General features: G+C 38.0%; 1 protein-coding gene across 8 annotated transcripts in view; it reads right to left on the bottom strand.

Moving 5' to 3' along the window:
- EPB41L5 (erythrocyte membrane protein band 4.1 like 5) overlaps positions 1 to 13,411 on the bottom strand; it is a 131,779-nt gene that overhangs the window by 74,574 nt on the left and 43,794 nt on the right. For all 8 annotated transcript variants that reach the window (XM_024759166.1, XM_024759167.1, XM_024759168.1 and 5 more), the window contains exons 11-14: positions 11,104 to 11,173; positions 6,265 to 6,434; positions 4,553 to 4,659; positions 3,447 to 3,465 (exon numbers count right to left, since the gene is read on the bottom strand). In XM_024759166.1, coding sequence (XP_024614934.1) covers positions 3,447 to 3,465; positions 4,553 to 4,659; positions 6,265 to 6,434; positions 11,104 to 11,173 — 366 coding nt within the window. The remainder of the gene's footprint in view (positions 1 to 3,446; positions 3,466 to 4,552; positions 4,660 to 6,264; positions 6,435 to 11,103; positions 11,174 to 13,411) is intronic.

Genomic DNA, 13,411 nt, shown 5'->3' with positions numbered 1-13,411 from the left:
GAGCCTGTGCTCCGCAACGGGAGAGGCCACAACAGTGAGAGGGCCCCGTACCCCAAAAAAAAAAAAAAAAAAAAAAAAAAAGATGACACAATAAAATTTACTTATTAAAGTTAAAGTAATCTCAATGCTAGGAGATTATATAGTCAGTCATTACTCACTCTTTGGTCAGAAATCTGTATTTCAAAAAAATTTAAAGGAGGACAAACTTTTGCAAATAAAAGCCTTAATTTTTCAACTACGTATCATCGCTTGAATGCTTTGTTTACATTTCTGCTAACTTCATCAGGGAATCTTCTTCACTTTAAGCTCTAACATTCTGTCCCAGCCTCCTTTTCAGGAAAACAAGACATGATTCATTAAACAAACAAATAAAATACTTTAAAATATACAGAACCCCTCTAACATTTCTCCACCATTCTTCTTAAAAGCACAGTTTAAAAATTAACTCCAAGAAAAATTATAGTGTATAGCCCAGAAAAGGCAGAAAATTTTGTTTTTTACCTAATTAAAAATTCACGGAACTTCCCCGGTGACACAGAAGAATCCGCCTGCCAATGCAGGGGATGTGGGTTCGAGCCCTGGTCCAGGAAGATCCCACATGCCGCGGTGCAAAGAAGCCTGTGCGCAACTACTGAGCCTGCGTTCTAGAGCCCGCGAGCCATGACTACTGAGCCTGCGCATCACAAATGCTGAAGCCCGCGCGCACAGAGCCCATGCTCCGCAACAAGAGAAGCCACCGCAGTGAGAAGCCCATGCACTGCAATGAACAGTAGCCCCAACTCGCCGCAACTAGAGAAAGCCCGCACGCAGCAACGAAGACCCAATGCAGCCAAAAATAAATAAATAAATAAGTAAATTTAAAAATAAAATAAAAATGCACGATGGACAGAATCCCTCACACTTCCTCTCTCCTCTACCCACTTATTTATTTTTAACAGCTTCCTGACCGCTAAAGGGACTTCAGGGGAATCCTTAGTCAAAAAGCAGAGTGATTTTGTGATTAAGTCACTAATCACAGCCTGGCTTTAATGGCTCTCTAAGTAGAAAAAAACCCAAAACCAAATAGGACACCTCCAGCTGAGGCTCACCCTACTCAGTACCCGAAACAAACGACTTCTCCTTTTGAAGAAGCTCTAGTTATACTGACACATCTCCATACAGGAGTGTAGACACTGTTTTAACAAAAACTAGATTTGTGAGTATGTCTTGAATCTCACAGTTTACCAGGCATTCCAGGAGGCTTTGGTACAACAGTGGTTGAGAAGCATTACATGAAACTCCACTCTGTAATATACACTATTAATACTGATTCATCAGAAGGAGGACTTGGACAACAGTGACTGCAGGACAACAGCAGACCCTCTCCCCAGCAAAACAAACATGTAGCTGCTGAAAATTATTCTTTAAAAAAATCATTAAAAGGCATACATCAAGTGGAGAAACATTTATTTAAGAAAATCTAGTGCCTTTTAAAAAATCTGATCTAAAAAAATAAAACAAAAAAGTTCCTAGAGAATGAGAGGAGCATTTTTTTGTGATAAAATAAAACAATTATAAATAATACATGCAGCTAACAAAAAGCCCCAAATACACGAAGCACGAAGAATTGAAGGAAGAAACAGACAACTGAACAACAATAATTGGAGACTTCAATAGTCCACACTAAATAATGGAGAGAACTAAGCCAAGATCCGTGATGAAACAGAAGTGAACAACAGTGAAAACCAAGCAGACCTAACAGACATTCATAGGACATGACACTCAACAGCAGAGCAGACATTCTTCTCAATTGCACAAGGAACATCTTCCAAGATGAACTACATGCTGGGACACAGAAGAGGCCTCAATAACTGTAAAGGGATCAAAGTCACGTGAAGTACATTCTCTAACCACAATGGAATAAATTACAACAAACAAAAAAACGGGGAGAGGGGAAAATTTAAGCTACAAACGTCGAAATTAAGCAACACACTCCCAAGTAGCCAACGGGTCAAAGAAGAAATCACAAGAGAAATTAGAAAATAATTTGGGATGAATAAAAATGAAAATACAATATACCAAAACTTATGAAATATGATTAAAGTGGTGCTTGGAGAGAAATTAATAGCTATAAATGTTATATTAAAAAAGAATACAGGGCTTCCCTGGCGGCGCAGTGGTTGAGAGTCCGCCTGCCGATGCAGGGGACGCGGGTTCGTGCCCTGGTCCGGGAAGATCCCACATGCCGCGGAGCGGCTGGGCCCGTGAGCCATGGCTGCTGAGCCTGCGCTCCGCAAAGGGAGGGGCCGCAGCAGTGAGAGGCCCGCGTACCGCAAAAAAAAAAAAAAAAAAAAAAAAAAAAAAAGGAATACAGATCTCATATACTAATAAACCAATCTTCCACCTAACGACACTAGAAAAAGAAAACTAAACCTAAAGCAAGCAGGAGTGAAATAATATACCAGAGAGAAAATTAATAAAATAGAAAATAGAGGAACAGATAAAATTGATGAAACCAAAAGCTGGTTCTTTGAAAAGGCCAACAAAACTGAAAAACCTTTACCTAGACTGACCAAGTGAAAAAGAAACTCAAATTACTAAAATCAGAAATGAATGAGGGGACATCACCACAAAGCTTATAGAAATAAGGAGGAAAAGAGAATAATATGAACAACTGTATGCCACAAATTAGATAACTTAGATAAAATGGACAAACTCTGGAAAGACACAAACTCCCAAACTGACTCAAGATAGAAAACGAAATATGAATAGATCTACAACAAGACACTGAACTGGAAATTTTAAAACTTGACACAAATGAAGTCCAGGCAAGATGGCTTTAATGGTGAATTCTACCATACATTTAAAGAGTTCTTTACAAAACCTTCCCCCAAAATAGAGAGAAACATTCCCCAACTCATTCTGTGAAGCCAGAATTACCCTGATACCAAAACGAGATGAAGACAGTACAAGAAAACTATAGACCAGTGTCTTTGATGAATACAGACACACAAATCCACAAGAAACCTAGTGAACCAAATCCAGCAACATGTAATATAAAGAAAGACTGTACACCATGACCAAGTGGGATTTCTCCCAGGAATAAAATGAACTGCTTGTGTACAAATCAACCTCTGTTCTCTGAGCTTCCTGTGTGCAAGGGCTACAGTTTATTCATCTTTATATCCTCAGTCACAGGACAATAACAGAAGTACAATATGTCATTCTCATTACGAAAAGCACAGCCGCCCAAGCCCACACTTTTTCTTTAAGCTGCTTTACTTTTCTTTCTGTCCGTTTTACCCAGCACTATGATGTGTTTATCTGCTCCCTGCTAGATCCACCGTGCTCAGGGGCAAGTGAGCACTGTGACAGACCTTCAACAGACATTGGTTCAATTAACGATGCAACTACAGAAACGCTAAAACATTCGGTTTTCAACTCCTAAGTTGCAAGACATTACCCACCTGAGTTCTTCAGGTTTTCCTGTACTTGCCGACAGAAAAAAACAGAAAACATTCCATTAGATTCCTCCAACATGGTAAACTGCTTTACTATTCACAAAAGTAAATCTTGACTCATTGCTTTGTAAGCTGTTTCCCAACTACAGATTTAAAAATCTTCACTTCACAAAAGTGTTCTATGGCTCACGCCATTCAAGTAAATAATGACAATGATCTCCAATTTTTAAGTAAGGCAACAAAATGAGCATACGTTTAAAAAAACAGAACCATCTGCAAGCCTTTAGAGTGAGCTGACAGTGAAAAATCATCAGTGGAGTCTAGGAGGTAACTAAGGGTTTTAAACAAATTGAAATGGTTTCATTTATAGCTACATACTATTTAATTTATAGATACATCAAAAATTATAGCTATAAATCAGTTTTTTAAAAAACTGATACTGCCAACATCAGGTCACGGAAGTTGTTTTTGGATAACTGGTGATGACTCTGACATTGGACATACTTAAAATTCAATCTGTATTTTAATACAAACTCAGATTTGAAACCAAACACAAGTTTCAGCTTACTGGTCAAAGTAAACCATTCTCTGTATTACATAATTAAAGTAACAAACAGCAAGTAACATTTATGAATTTGGAAATGTCTATGTACCATGTACACTGATGATTAATATAAAAACTGTACTTAACAGAACCTTTAATATTATTATAATACATATAAAATAAAAAATTTATTCATCATATACAAATGTTTTAAAAAATATCTGCGGGGATTTAACAGATTATTATGAATGAGATCTGGAAGTCAAAAACGGAGGGAGAATGTTGCTCTAGAGAAGAACTAAAATAGTAAGAACAAAAACTGAACACAAACTCAGCACAGTGTCAGAACTGGGGTTAGCATAAAGTTTGATCTCAGCAACAGTACAGGCAGTTTTCCCCCGTGTATTCTTAAAAACTGATTATGCTAGAACCAAATTCAGTAAAGAAGAGTACTTTAGTTGTCTGGAAAAGACTAAGAGGACCGAGGCAGCCTCCTCTCCAGCGAACAATACCAGCACAGGATGCACTGCCAGGAAGAATAATCCTTTGAAACAGGGCTGCACTTCACCTTGCACTTGCAGAGCTCGTCGAGAATACCGTTTGCTGGGCCTCCTTTCAAAGGATGTTGATCTTCTTGCTTTATTGGTTTTTGTGGTCTGATACTCAGTTTTCCCACTAAAATAAATGAGGCATATTAACAGGAATAAGAGAATTTGAGGCCTACAGTAGTCAGATACACAAAAATGAGAGAAAGTCTACACTGAGGTTCTCCTCAAGAGAACCATCCTGAACTTCCTTCCTGAATGACCTATGAAAAACAGTGTTGACGTCTCTCTTTACCACACCATTCTTTCACTCTTTAGGCTTGTGTGAAAGATGCAACACAAATTATATTGTTTTTTCTTAATCATGCACATCACCTAAGAACATAATAAATAAATTTGAAATATCTGTCCTTTTATGGAACTCCCTTCTCTTTCCCATCCACACTCCTCAATGCAAGATGTACAATTAACTCAAGATTTTCAGTTACTTTTTCTAACTGTGATATACTTTTCAGATCACTTTTCCAGAAATATTAAAACTATTGTCCCACTCACCTTCATTTCCATTTAAATTCTGCTAAGAAAACGCCTCCCCACTTTTAATGTAAGTAGAACAGAAGTTCTCTTGCATGAACCCCACACACAGTGAACATGCCACATTACTGATATTATCCATTCCTTCTTTAAATTACACTGACGGATTCTTGTGACATGCCGGAAACTCACCATCAATAAGCTACTCTGAGGTAAACCAAAACATTTCTAACTTATGACCAACAAACAAGGAGTCTGTAAGAACAATGGAACGTCAGGTTTATAAGGACCAGAAATGTCATCCAGATTAATTTCCCAGTAGTGCATAATACTCTTTTTCTACATGGTATCCAGCTGTTGGACGGAGGCCCCTTAAAACTCGTTATGTGGATTTAAACTGGGGATTAATACATAAAGCAAACGTCAATGTCCATCAACAGGTGAATGGATAAAGATGTGGTGTATATATATATATATACACACACACACACACACACACAATGGCATATTACTCAGCCATAAAAAAGAATGAAATAATGCCATTTACAGCAACATGGATGGACCTGGTGGGTATTATGTAAGTGAAGTAAGTCAGACAGAGAATGACAAGTACTGTATGATATCACTTATATGTGGAATCTAAACAATAAAATAAACTAGTGAATATAACAAAAAAGAAACAGAGTCACACATACAGAGAACAAAATAGTGGTTACTAGTGGGGAGGGGCACAGTGCGGTAGAGGATTAAGAGGTACAAACTATTATGTATAAAATAAGTAAGCTTAACCAACGTTTTATATAACTATAAATGGAATATAACATTCAAAAATTATAAATCACTATGCTGTACACCTAAAACTTACATAATATTGTAAATCAACTATACCTCAATAAAAAAAACTTTTTTAACTGAAAATTGTTAATTACTCCTTAAAAAAAAAGAAAAAAGGAAGAAACAAAAACATCAGGAGGGATATGAAATCCATTACATCATTACAATATTCTCCTGTCTATTCAGGAAATTACAAACAATAACAATATGTACCACTTTTTCTTTTATTTTGGCCAATGGAAAACACTGGCAAACCACTTCACCTCTCTGTGCCCTAGTTTCCACATCTGTAAAATGAGAAGCTGGGCTAAATTTTCTGGCCCCTATGAAATAATGAAAGGCAGAGCAAGCAGCTATAAACATTCACCTGTATCTAAACCGCGACCCTAATCGAATAAATCCCGATCGGTGAGAACGCTTCTGGACAGGGCCTCGGAGGCGGAAGAAGGCGTGATGCTCCACAGCACACTTCCATAAATGTTTGCACGCTTTGGGGTGATCCAGTCTGAAGACAAACGTATGCTCCTGTTCTTTGCCCTGAGAAAGAAACGCATGTTAACAGAGCTAATTATTAGCTCCAACGGTCCTGTCCCCTCGCATTCAGCTATGAATACAAGCACAGCAAGAGCAAGAATCAAATAATAAAGCATCTAGCTTGCTCCCTGAGACTCTGACACTCTTTAGAGCTACTACATAAAACGGCAGAGTTAAAATCAAGTTGTCCATTTCCTCAGCCAATATAAAATTATTCCTATTTTCTCTCTACTTACATGATCTCATTTCTCAAAGAGACATAAAATGAGCCTTTATCTGCCACACTTCAGGATGAATGTATAATATAATTTAAAGGTTCATGTAAGATCTGGCAACATACGTAACAGCCTTAAAAGTGGCCACATTCTGTATTATAGTAACCACACGCCCAGGAATCTAATTACACTAGCTAACATTCATAGACACTCTTCGAGGAATTTCACATGAATTGCTTCAATGAGTAGATACTATCACTATCTCCATTTCACAGATAAGAAAACTGAGGCTCAAGAAATTAAGCCCAATGTCACAAAGCTACTAAGAGAGGAAACCAGAATTTGAACCTAACCGTTCAGGGTCCAGAGCCTACCTTTGTAACCACTAAGCTATCCTGTATCTCTAGGGGAAAAGACTTTCTCAACACCAAAATTTACACCCAAAGATTTTCTTCACAGTCTCATTTATAATAGTAAAAACTGGCACAAAACCCTAAATGTCCAGAACATGAGAAATGTAATAAAGTAAACAATGATATTATTTACAAACTATACAGAGAGGTAAATGAATAAAAGATGAATGAACCAATGCAGTACTGTTTATTCATACTGCAGAATACTATACATGGGTTAAAGTGAATGAACTAGGTCTATCTGTTTAGGCAAAATAAGCAAGCTGCAAAAAAAACCCCACCCTAATACATATGTATATTATATATAATATATACGTAGATTTATAAAACATTCTACCACATTTCATGATGTGGTTATATTTACAACAGGTTAGAAGACATGAGAATGATACCCTGCGAGAATGAGGAAGAAAGAGAGAAGCTATGGCTCAGACCTTAGCTGTATCAAACAGAACTTCTTGAATGAGACAAGCAGCACACGACCCAACAGAAAAATCAACAACAGGCATAAGCACGCGCTTCATTAGAAAGACTATCCAAACATCCAATAAATATATAAATAAGTGTTAAACTGAAGCAGTCATCAGAGGAATGCAAACTAAAGCCACAAAATGATTCTACTACCAGAATGGGTAAAATGAGAATGAGAACTCCAAACACAAGGCAAAGAATAAACGGAACTCTCAGACACTCCGGGTGGGAGTGCAGCTGAGTGTGTAGACAGGCTGGCAAACAGTGTGGCGGCCTCCACAACAGCCAAACACACGCACATGCCAGGGCTCAGGGCAGCGCTCTTCTTACTAGCCAAAAATTAACAGCAACTCAAATGTCCATCAACAGCAGGATGGATAATACTAGTGCATTCACAAAACTGAATACTATATAACAGCAGGAATGCACCAACTATAACCACCTGCTGCAGCAGGGGTGAAAGCTCACAGCTACAGCCCTGAAATAATACAGAAGCAAGACACAAAGAGAACAGTCAGCCAGGTTTCATTTACATAAAGTCCAAAATATAAGCAAAAACTAATCTCTGGTCTTAAAGCCAGGCCAGGAGACTGGTTACCCTTGGGGAACTGTACCTGTGGGGCGGAGCACAGGAGAAATTTAATTCTGCTGCAATTCTGTTTCCTCATCCTGGTGCTGGTCATACAAGTATACGTAAGAATTCAACACAAGCTGTACATTTATTTTTACACTTATCTGAATGAATGTTATACTTCAATGAAACTTACCAACAAAAACTACACATAGAAAAAACCATGAGAAAATAGATAACCTCAAAACAGGGAAAAGCTTTCTATGACACAAAACCCAGAAGCCATGAAAGATTAATAAATTCACCTATTTAAAATTTCTTAAAGTGCATGACAAAACCCACAATAAGCACTGTTGAAAGAAAAACAACTATTAGATAAAGTATTTATAATGTCTGTGACAAAGGGCAAGACCTATAAGAAAAAAGCCAATAAGCCAAAAGAAAAATGGGCAAAGGAATAGACAGTTTAGAAAAAAGGAACTCAAGTAACTCAAATGTATGAAGAGATGCTCAATATCACTCATAATAACAGAAATAAAACGTAAACCTACAATGAAATTCCATTTTTTACCTTTCAGATACAAATGTGTTTAATTCCTTCTCAGGAAATAGGCCTGTACACTAAAAACTATGCAAGCTGGTAGGACCTCTCTATATCCAGGACAAATGCACATAACCATTCAACCCCACAAATCCCCTTCTAGGAAATTATCCTACAGATACCTGCCAGTGTACAAATTAATTATATACAGTGAATAAAAGAGTGAATGTCAATTAATTGAGAACTGATTAAATAAATTAGAGTACACCATACACTAGAATACTATGCATTTTAGTTTGCTTTTATGAGAATGAAGAACAACTTTAGGTACTGACGTAGAAAACATTCCAAGTTAGAACATAAAGTTTAAAAAGGATAAGTAGAGAACCCTGTATTATAAGTATGGCAACCTCTGCATAAAAAAGAATTGAGGGGGACTTCCCTGGTGACGCAGTTGTTAAGAATCCACCTGCCAATGCAGGGAACATGAGTTTGAGCCCTGGTCCAGGAAGATCCCACATGCTGTGGAGCAACTAAGCCCGTGCACCACAACTACTGAGCCTGCGTGCCTGGAGCCTGTGCTCTGCAACAAGAGAAGCCACCGCAATGAGAAGCCCGCGTACCACAAGGAAGAGTAGCCCCTGCTCACCGCAAATAGAGAAAGCCCACGCGCAGCAACAAAGACCAAATGCAGCCAAAAATAAATAAATTAATTAAATAAATTAAAAAAAGAAGAACTGATATACACATTTGCTTATATGTATCCTCAAAAAGATATCCAAGAAGCTAATACTATATTAGATCAAATCTAAAATGCTATCAATTGTGAGATGCACAAGTATTTTATGACCCAGTAAGAACAGGTATCACCCATTAAATTATGACCATATTTTCTTATCACACAGAACTGTATTTTATTCTTCTTGAACGATTCCTTTAGATTTAGATACAAATATCATTTAATCGCATCTGTGCTTACATAAAAAGGAAAATATTTGTAAAATAGATTGCTTTTAGATGTGAAATCTGTCGCTTCTGAATCATTTTTAATTCATTTGTTGATAACATAATGATCATCTGTGCCATCAAGAGATTTCTTTTTAAAATGCTCTCTTATTGTCTCTGATTTTCTTCCAACTTGTGTGATAGGGCAATCCTTTGCGTGCATCTCAGTAATATAACTTAAAACTTTCAAAAAACTTGTAACTGCTTCATCTAATTTTCAGGATCTTCTTTTTTTAGGTTCTGCTAAGTGGCACTACTCACACTTCACTGTGCAAACAAATCTTTTTAACATTTCCCCTATTTCCTTTTATTTGTATCCATCTATACGTATATTTCAAATTTATTACTTTGCATGCAGTAAAATTACTTTTTAAAAATTTACTCACAATTCTGTGGGTTTTGAAAATGCAGAGGATCATGCAACCACCACCAAAATCAGGATACAGAATAGTTCTCTCACCCCCTCCAAATTCCCCGTGCTGGTCCTTTGTAGTGAAGCATCTTCACACCGCCAGTCTCAAAGGATCAGTGAGCTATTCTCTATTCCTACAGGTTTGCCTTTCCTAGATTGTCATATAAATGGAATCATACAGTCATAATCTCTTGAGTTGGGCTTCATTTTTATTATAAATTTATTTCATTTATTTATTTTTGGCTGCGTTGGGTCTTTGTTGCTGTGTGTGGACTTTCTCTAGTTGCAGCGAGCGGCGTCTACTCTTCCTTGTGGTGCACGGGCTTCTCATTGCAGTGGCTTCTCTTGTTGGCAGAGCACCGGCTCTAGGCATGCAGGCTTCAACAGTTGTGGCACACGGGCTCAGTAGTTGTGGCTCGCAGGCTCTAGAGCGCAGGCTCAGTAGTTGTGGCGCATGGGCTTAGTTGCTCCGCGGCTTGTGGGCTCCTCCCGGACCAGGGCTCGAACCCGTGTCCCCTGCATTGGCAGGTGGATTCTGAACCACTGTGCCACCAGGGAAGCCCCAGCGGGAGGATTCTTAACCACCGGGTCACAAGGGAAGTCCTGAGTCGGGCTTCTTACACTTAGCATAATTCATCTGAGAAGCATTCGTATTGTTAAGAGTTTATCAATTAGGAACTAGATTTAACTGAAAAAAAGATAATCCTTAGTACAGAAGGCTTTATTAAAGAATATTATTAGGTAGATCTTTTTGATTAATCTTTTTGATCAGGGACTAAAGCCATTTAAATATAAATTTTTATATATTTGAGATATATTGTCAACAAAGGAACAAGAGAAGTCTTTTATTTAATCTTTAACCTTAAAGACAGAAAACTATAGTTTTAGGATGGTATGACCTAAAGCAGGAAATTACTTAAGTTATTAATTACACTAAGTTTCTGTTCTATGGCTCTATAAAACAACATGTGTTCCCCCTTTTAGAGCCTTAAGTTACCACATAACACAGTCACTGTTAAATATGTAATACAATATAATTCCTACCTGATCATCATCTTCTACAACCACCAAGGTTAGTTTATTCTTCTTAAAATCCAATCTGGTTATCTTGGGCCTATAACAATATGAGAGTAACAGCCGGATTTCAATAAATGTTCTCTGAATTTAAAAACTTTGTTGTTACTTCAAGCATATTAATCATCTAACTTCTGAATTGAAAGCTGGATAAGAGGGTAAACATAACCTGCACTGCCCAGCAAAAAAGTCTCCAATCTAAAAAATAGTTAAGGTAACAGAAAAAAAATTTTCAAAAGCAATACCTTCGGCAAAATTTCTGCTGCACATATGTAAGCCATTGAAAATGTTAAGGAAAAAAGAAAATGAAGATATATCTATATATCATATTATATATTCATGGGCCCCTAACTACGGTGGAAGAGATTCTCCAAGCCTAATGCCACAGTAGCAGCACAGGAACTGGATATAGGAAAGACTATAAAGCTTTTTAAAAGGCATAAAAAAAAATTTACTCATCTTCAACTCTATTTTCTATAGCAATTTTGATTAAAGACATCTTTAATTTAAGAAATAAAAAAATTTTTAAACTTCACTTTATGGCCCACTTTCCATCTCCCACCTGTACAAAAATCCTAAGCAACCTACCAAACTTATCTCTGTACTTCTATGAACTGTGAATGTGAAAACAACATGACTCTCACTCTCACTAATTTTTAAATATAACTTATCTAAAATAGAATTGTAAAACAGAACTTGTTTACAAGAGCTGTACTAAAACAGTAAGTAAATAAAGAAGTATAACAGGAGGGGAGAATCTAGCAGTTAAGTGTAACAAATACTTACACAGTGCCTAGTAAGTGTCGGGTACTCTACTAAGTGTTTTACATGTATTAATTCAATTGATTCTTATGAGGTAGTACCAATGATGCTTTCCTTATCTCTCTACCTGGAGCGTTCTCTGGCCATGAAGGATGCTCCACCTGCCCAGTGGGCAAGCTGGAAGGCTCAGAGGGTTCACATTTAAGGACTAGAGAAATACATAACACAGCTTTCTCACCCAAGGGACAAGTATAAAGGTGTTACACTCAAGTGTCCCAGGGAATCTCTAGGAGGTACAAAAAAAAATGAAATACTATCTTCACCTTTCTGAGGGAAAATAATTTTCACCCTAAAATTCCATTCTCAGCCCAGTTATCAAGAAAGCATAAGAGAAGAATAAACCATTTTAAGGCATCAAAGGATTCAAATAATTTACCTCGTACACCCTTTTCTTAGGCATTACTTGAGGATGTATCAGAAAAACAGAAGGAAAGACAAGAAAATATGGAAGACGACACAGATTCATAACTGAGAAAATGGGAAAACAAAGTCCCAAGATAAAACCTGGAGAGCAGCCTGGAAGAGTCAACAGTTCCAACTGGAAAAGAGTCAGCTCAGGCAACCCCGGAGGATTTGAAAAAACTCAAGGAGACAAAGGGAGGTCATTTAAAGAGATGTGTGGGTGCATGAGAGCCAAGAGCTCCAGGAAAACAAAGGAAACATAATCCCAGTTGTGAGTTCAAGGATTTCAGGGCTGATGAAGAAAAAGACAGGAGCAGGAGACAGCAGCACTGAACAGCAGGGCTCTGCTGAGGGGTCCCTTCAGGCCGCAGACCTTCCAGAGGAAGCGGCCCAGGGCTCCCACCTGGGAGGGGAGGAGGGTAAGGGAACTCCCAGGAGGGAGGAAGATCAGAGAGGCAGGGGAATTCCACGTCTAGGGCTTGGCATCCAGTGGCAGGGGGACAGGTCTCTGAGCCACAGAGCTCCGAAGAGCAGGAGAGGTCTGGGGTCTCTTACAGCTACAGGATTTGCTTATCCACGGCTAGCAGATGTGAAGTGCAGTTTGCAGTGAGATATGCAAAACCAGGCATGCTCTGAATGGCTAAAACTACACTTGTTGGGCTGTATTTAAAGCAACTAAATGTGTAAGAATTTGAGTTTGGCACTGGCGGGCTCTGAGCTAAGGGTCCTGGCGTGCTATGAAGAAGTAAACAACTGATATCCAACAGCCAACTTCAGCCCATGTATATAACCCAGGCTACTACTTAGCTCCACACTGGTTCTGACAAACACATAATAATATAAACACTATTTCCTGATTTTCAGCTTTTAGAAACAACCAGACAAAACCTGAAGAACTTAATTATGGTTATGAAATCCAAGTAATATCTACCCTTGATGTAAAAGTAAGATGAAATATAAGTTAGAAGTATGGATGACAGAAGCTGGGACCCAGGAAGAGAAGCACAGCTCTAAAGGAGGGTAAAAGTATTACTATCTCTGTCACACAAAAGGG

Source organism: Neophocaena asiaeorientalis, unplaced genomic scaffold (genome assembly GCF_003031525.2).
Source record: "Neophocaena asiaeorientalis asiaeorientalis breed wild unplaced genomic scaffold, Neophocaena_asiaeorientalis_V1.1 scaffold593, whole genome shotgun sequence".
Lineage (NCBI taxonomy): Eukaryota > Metazoa > Chordata > Mammalia > Artiodactyla > Phocoenidae > Neophocaena > Neophocaena asiaeorientalis.
The sequence above is the reverse complement of the archived record's forward strand: the minus strand, read 5'-3'. Positions and strand labels throughout refer to the sequence as shown.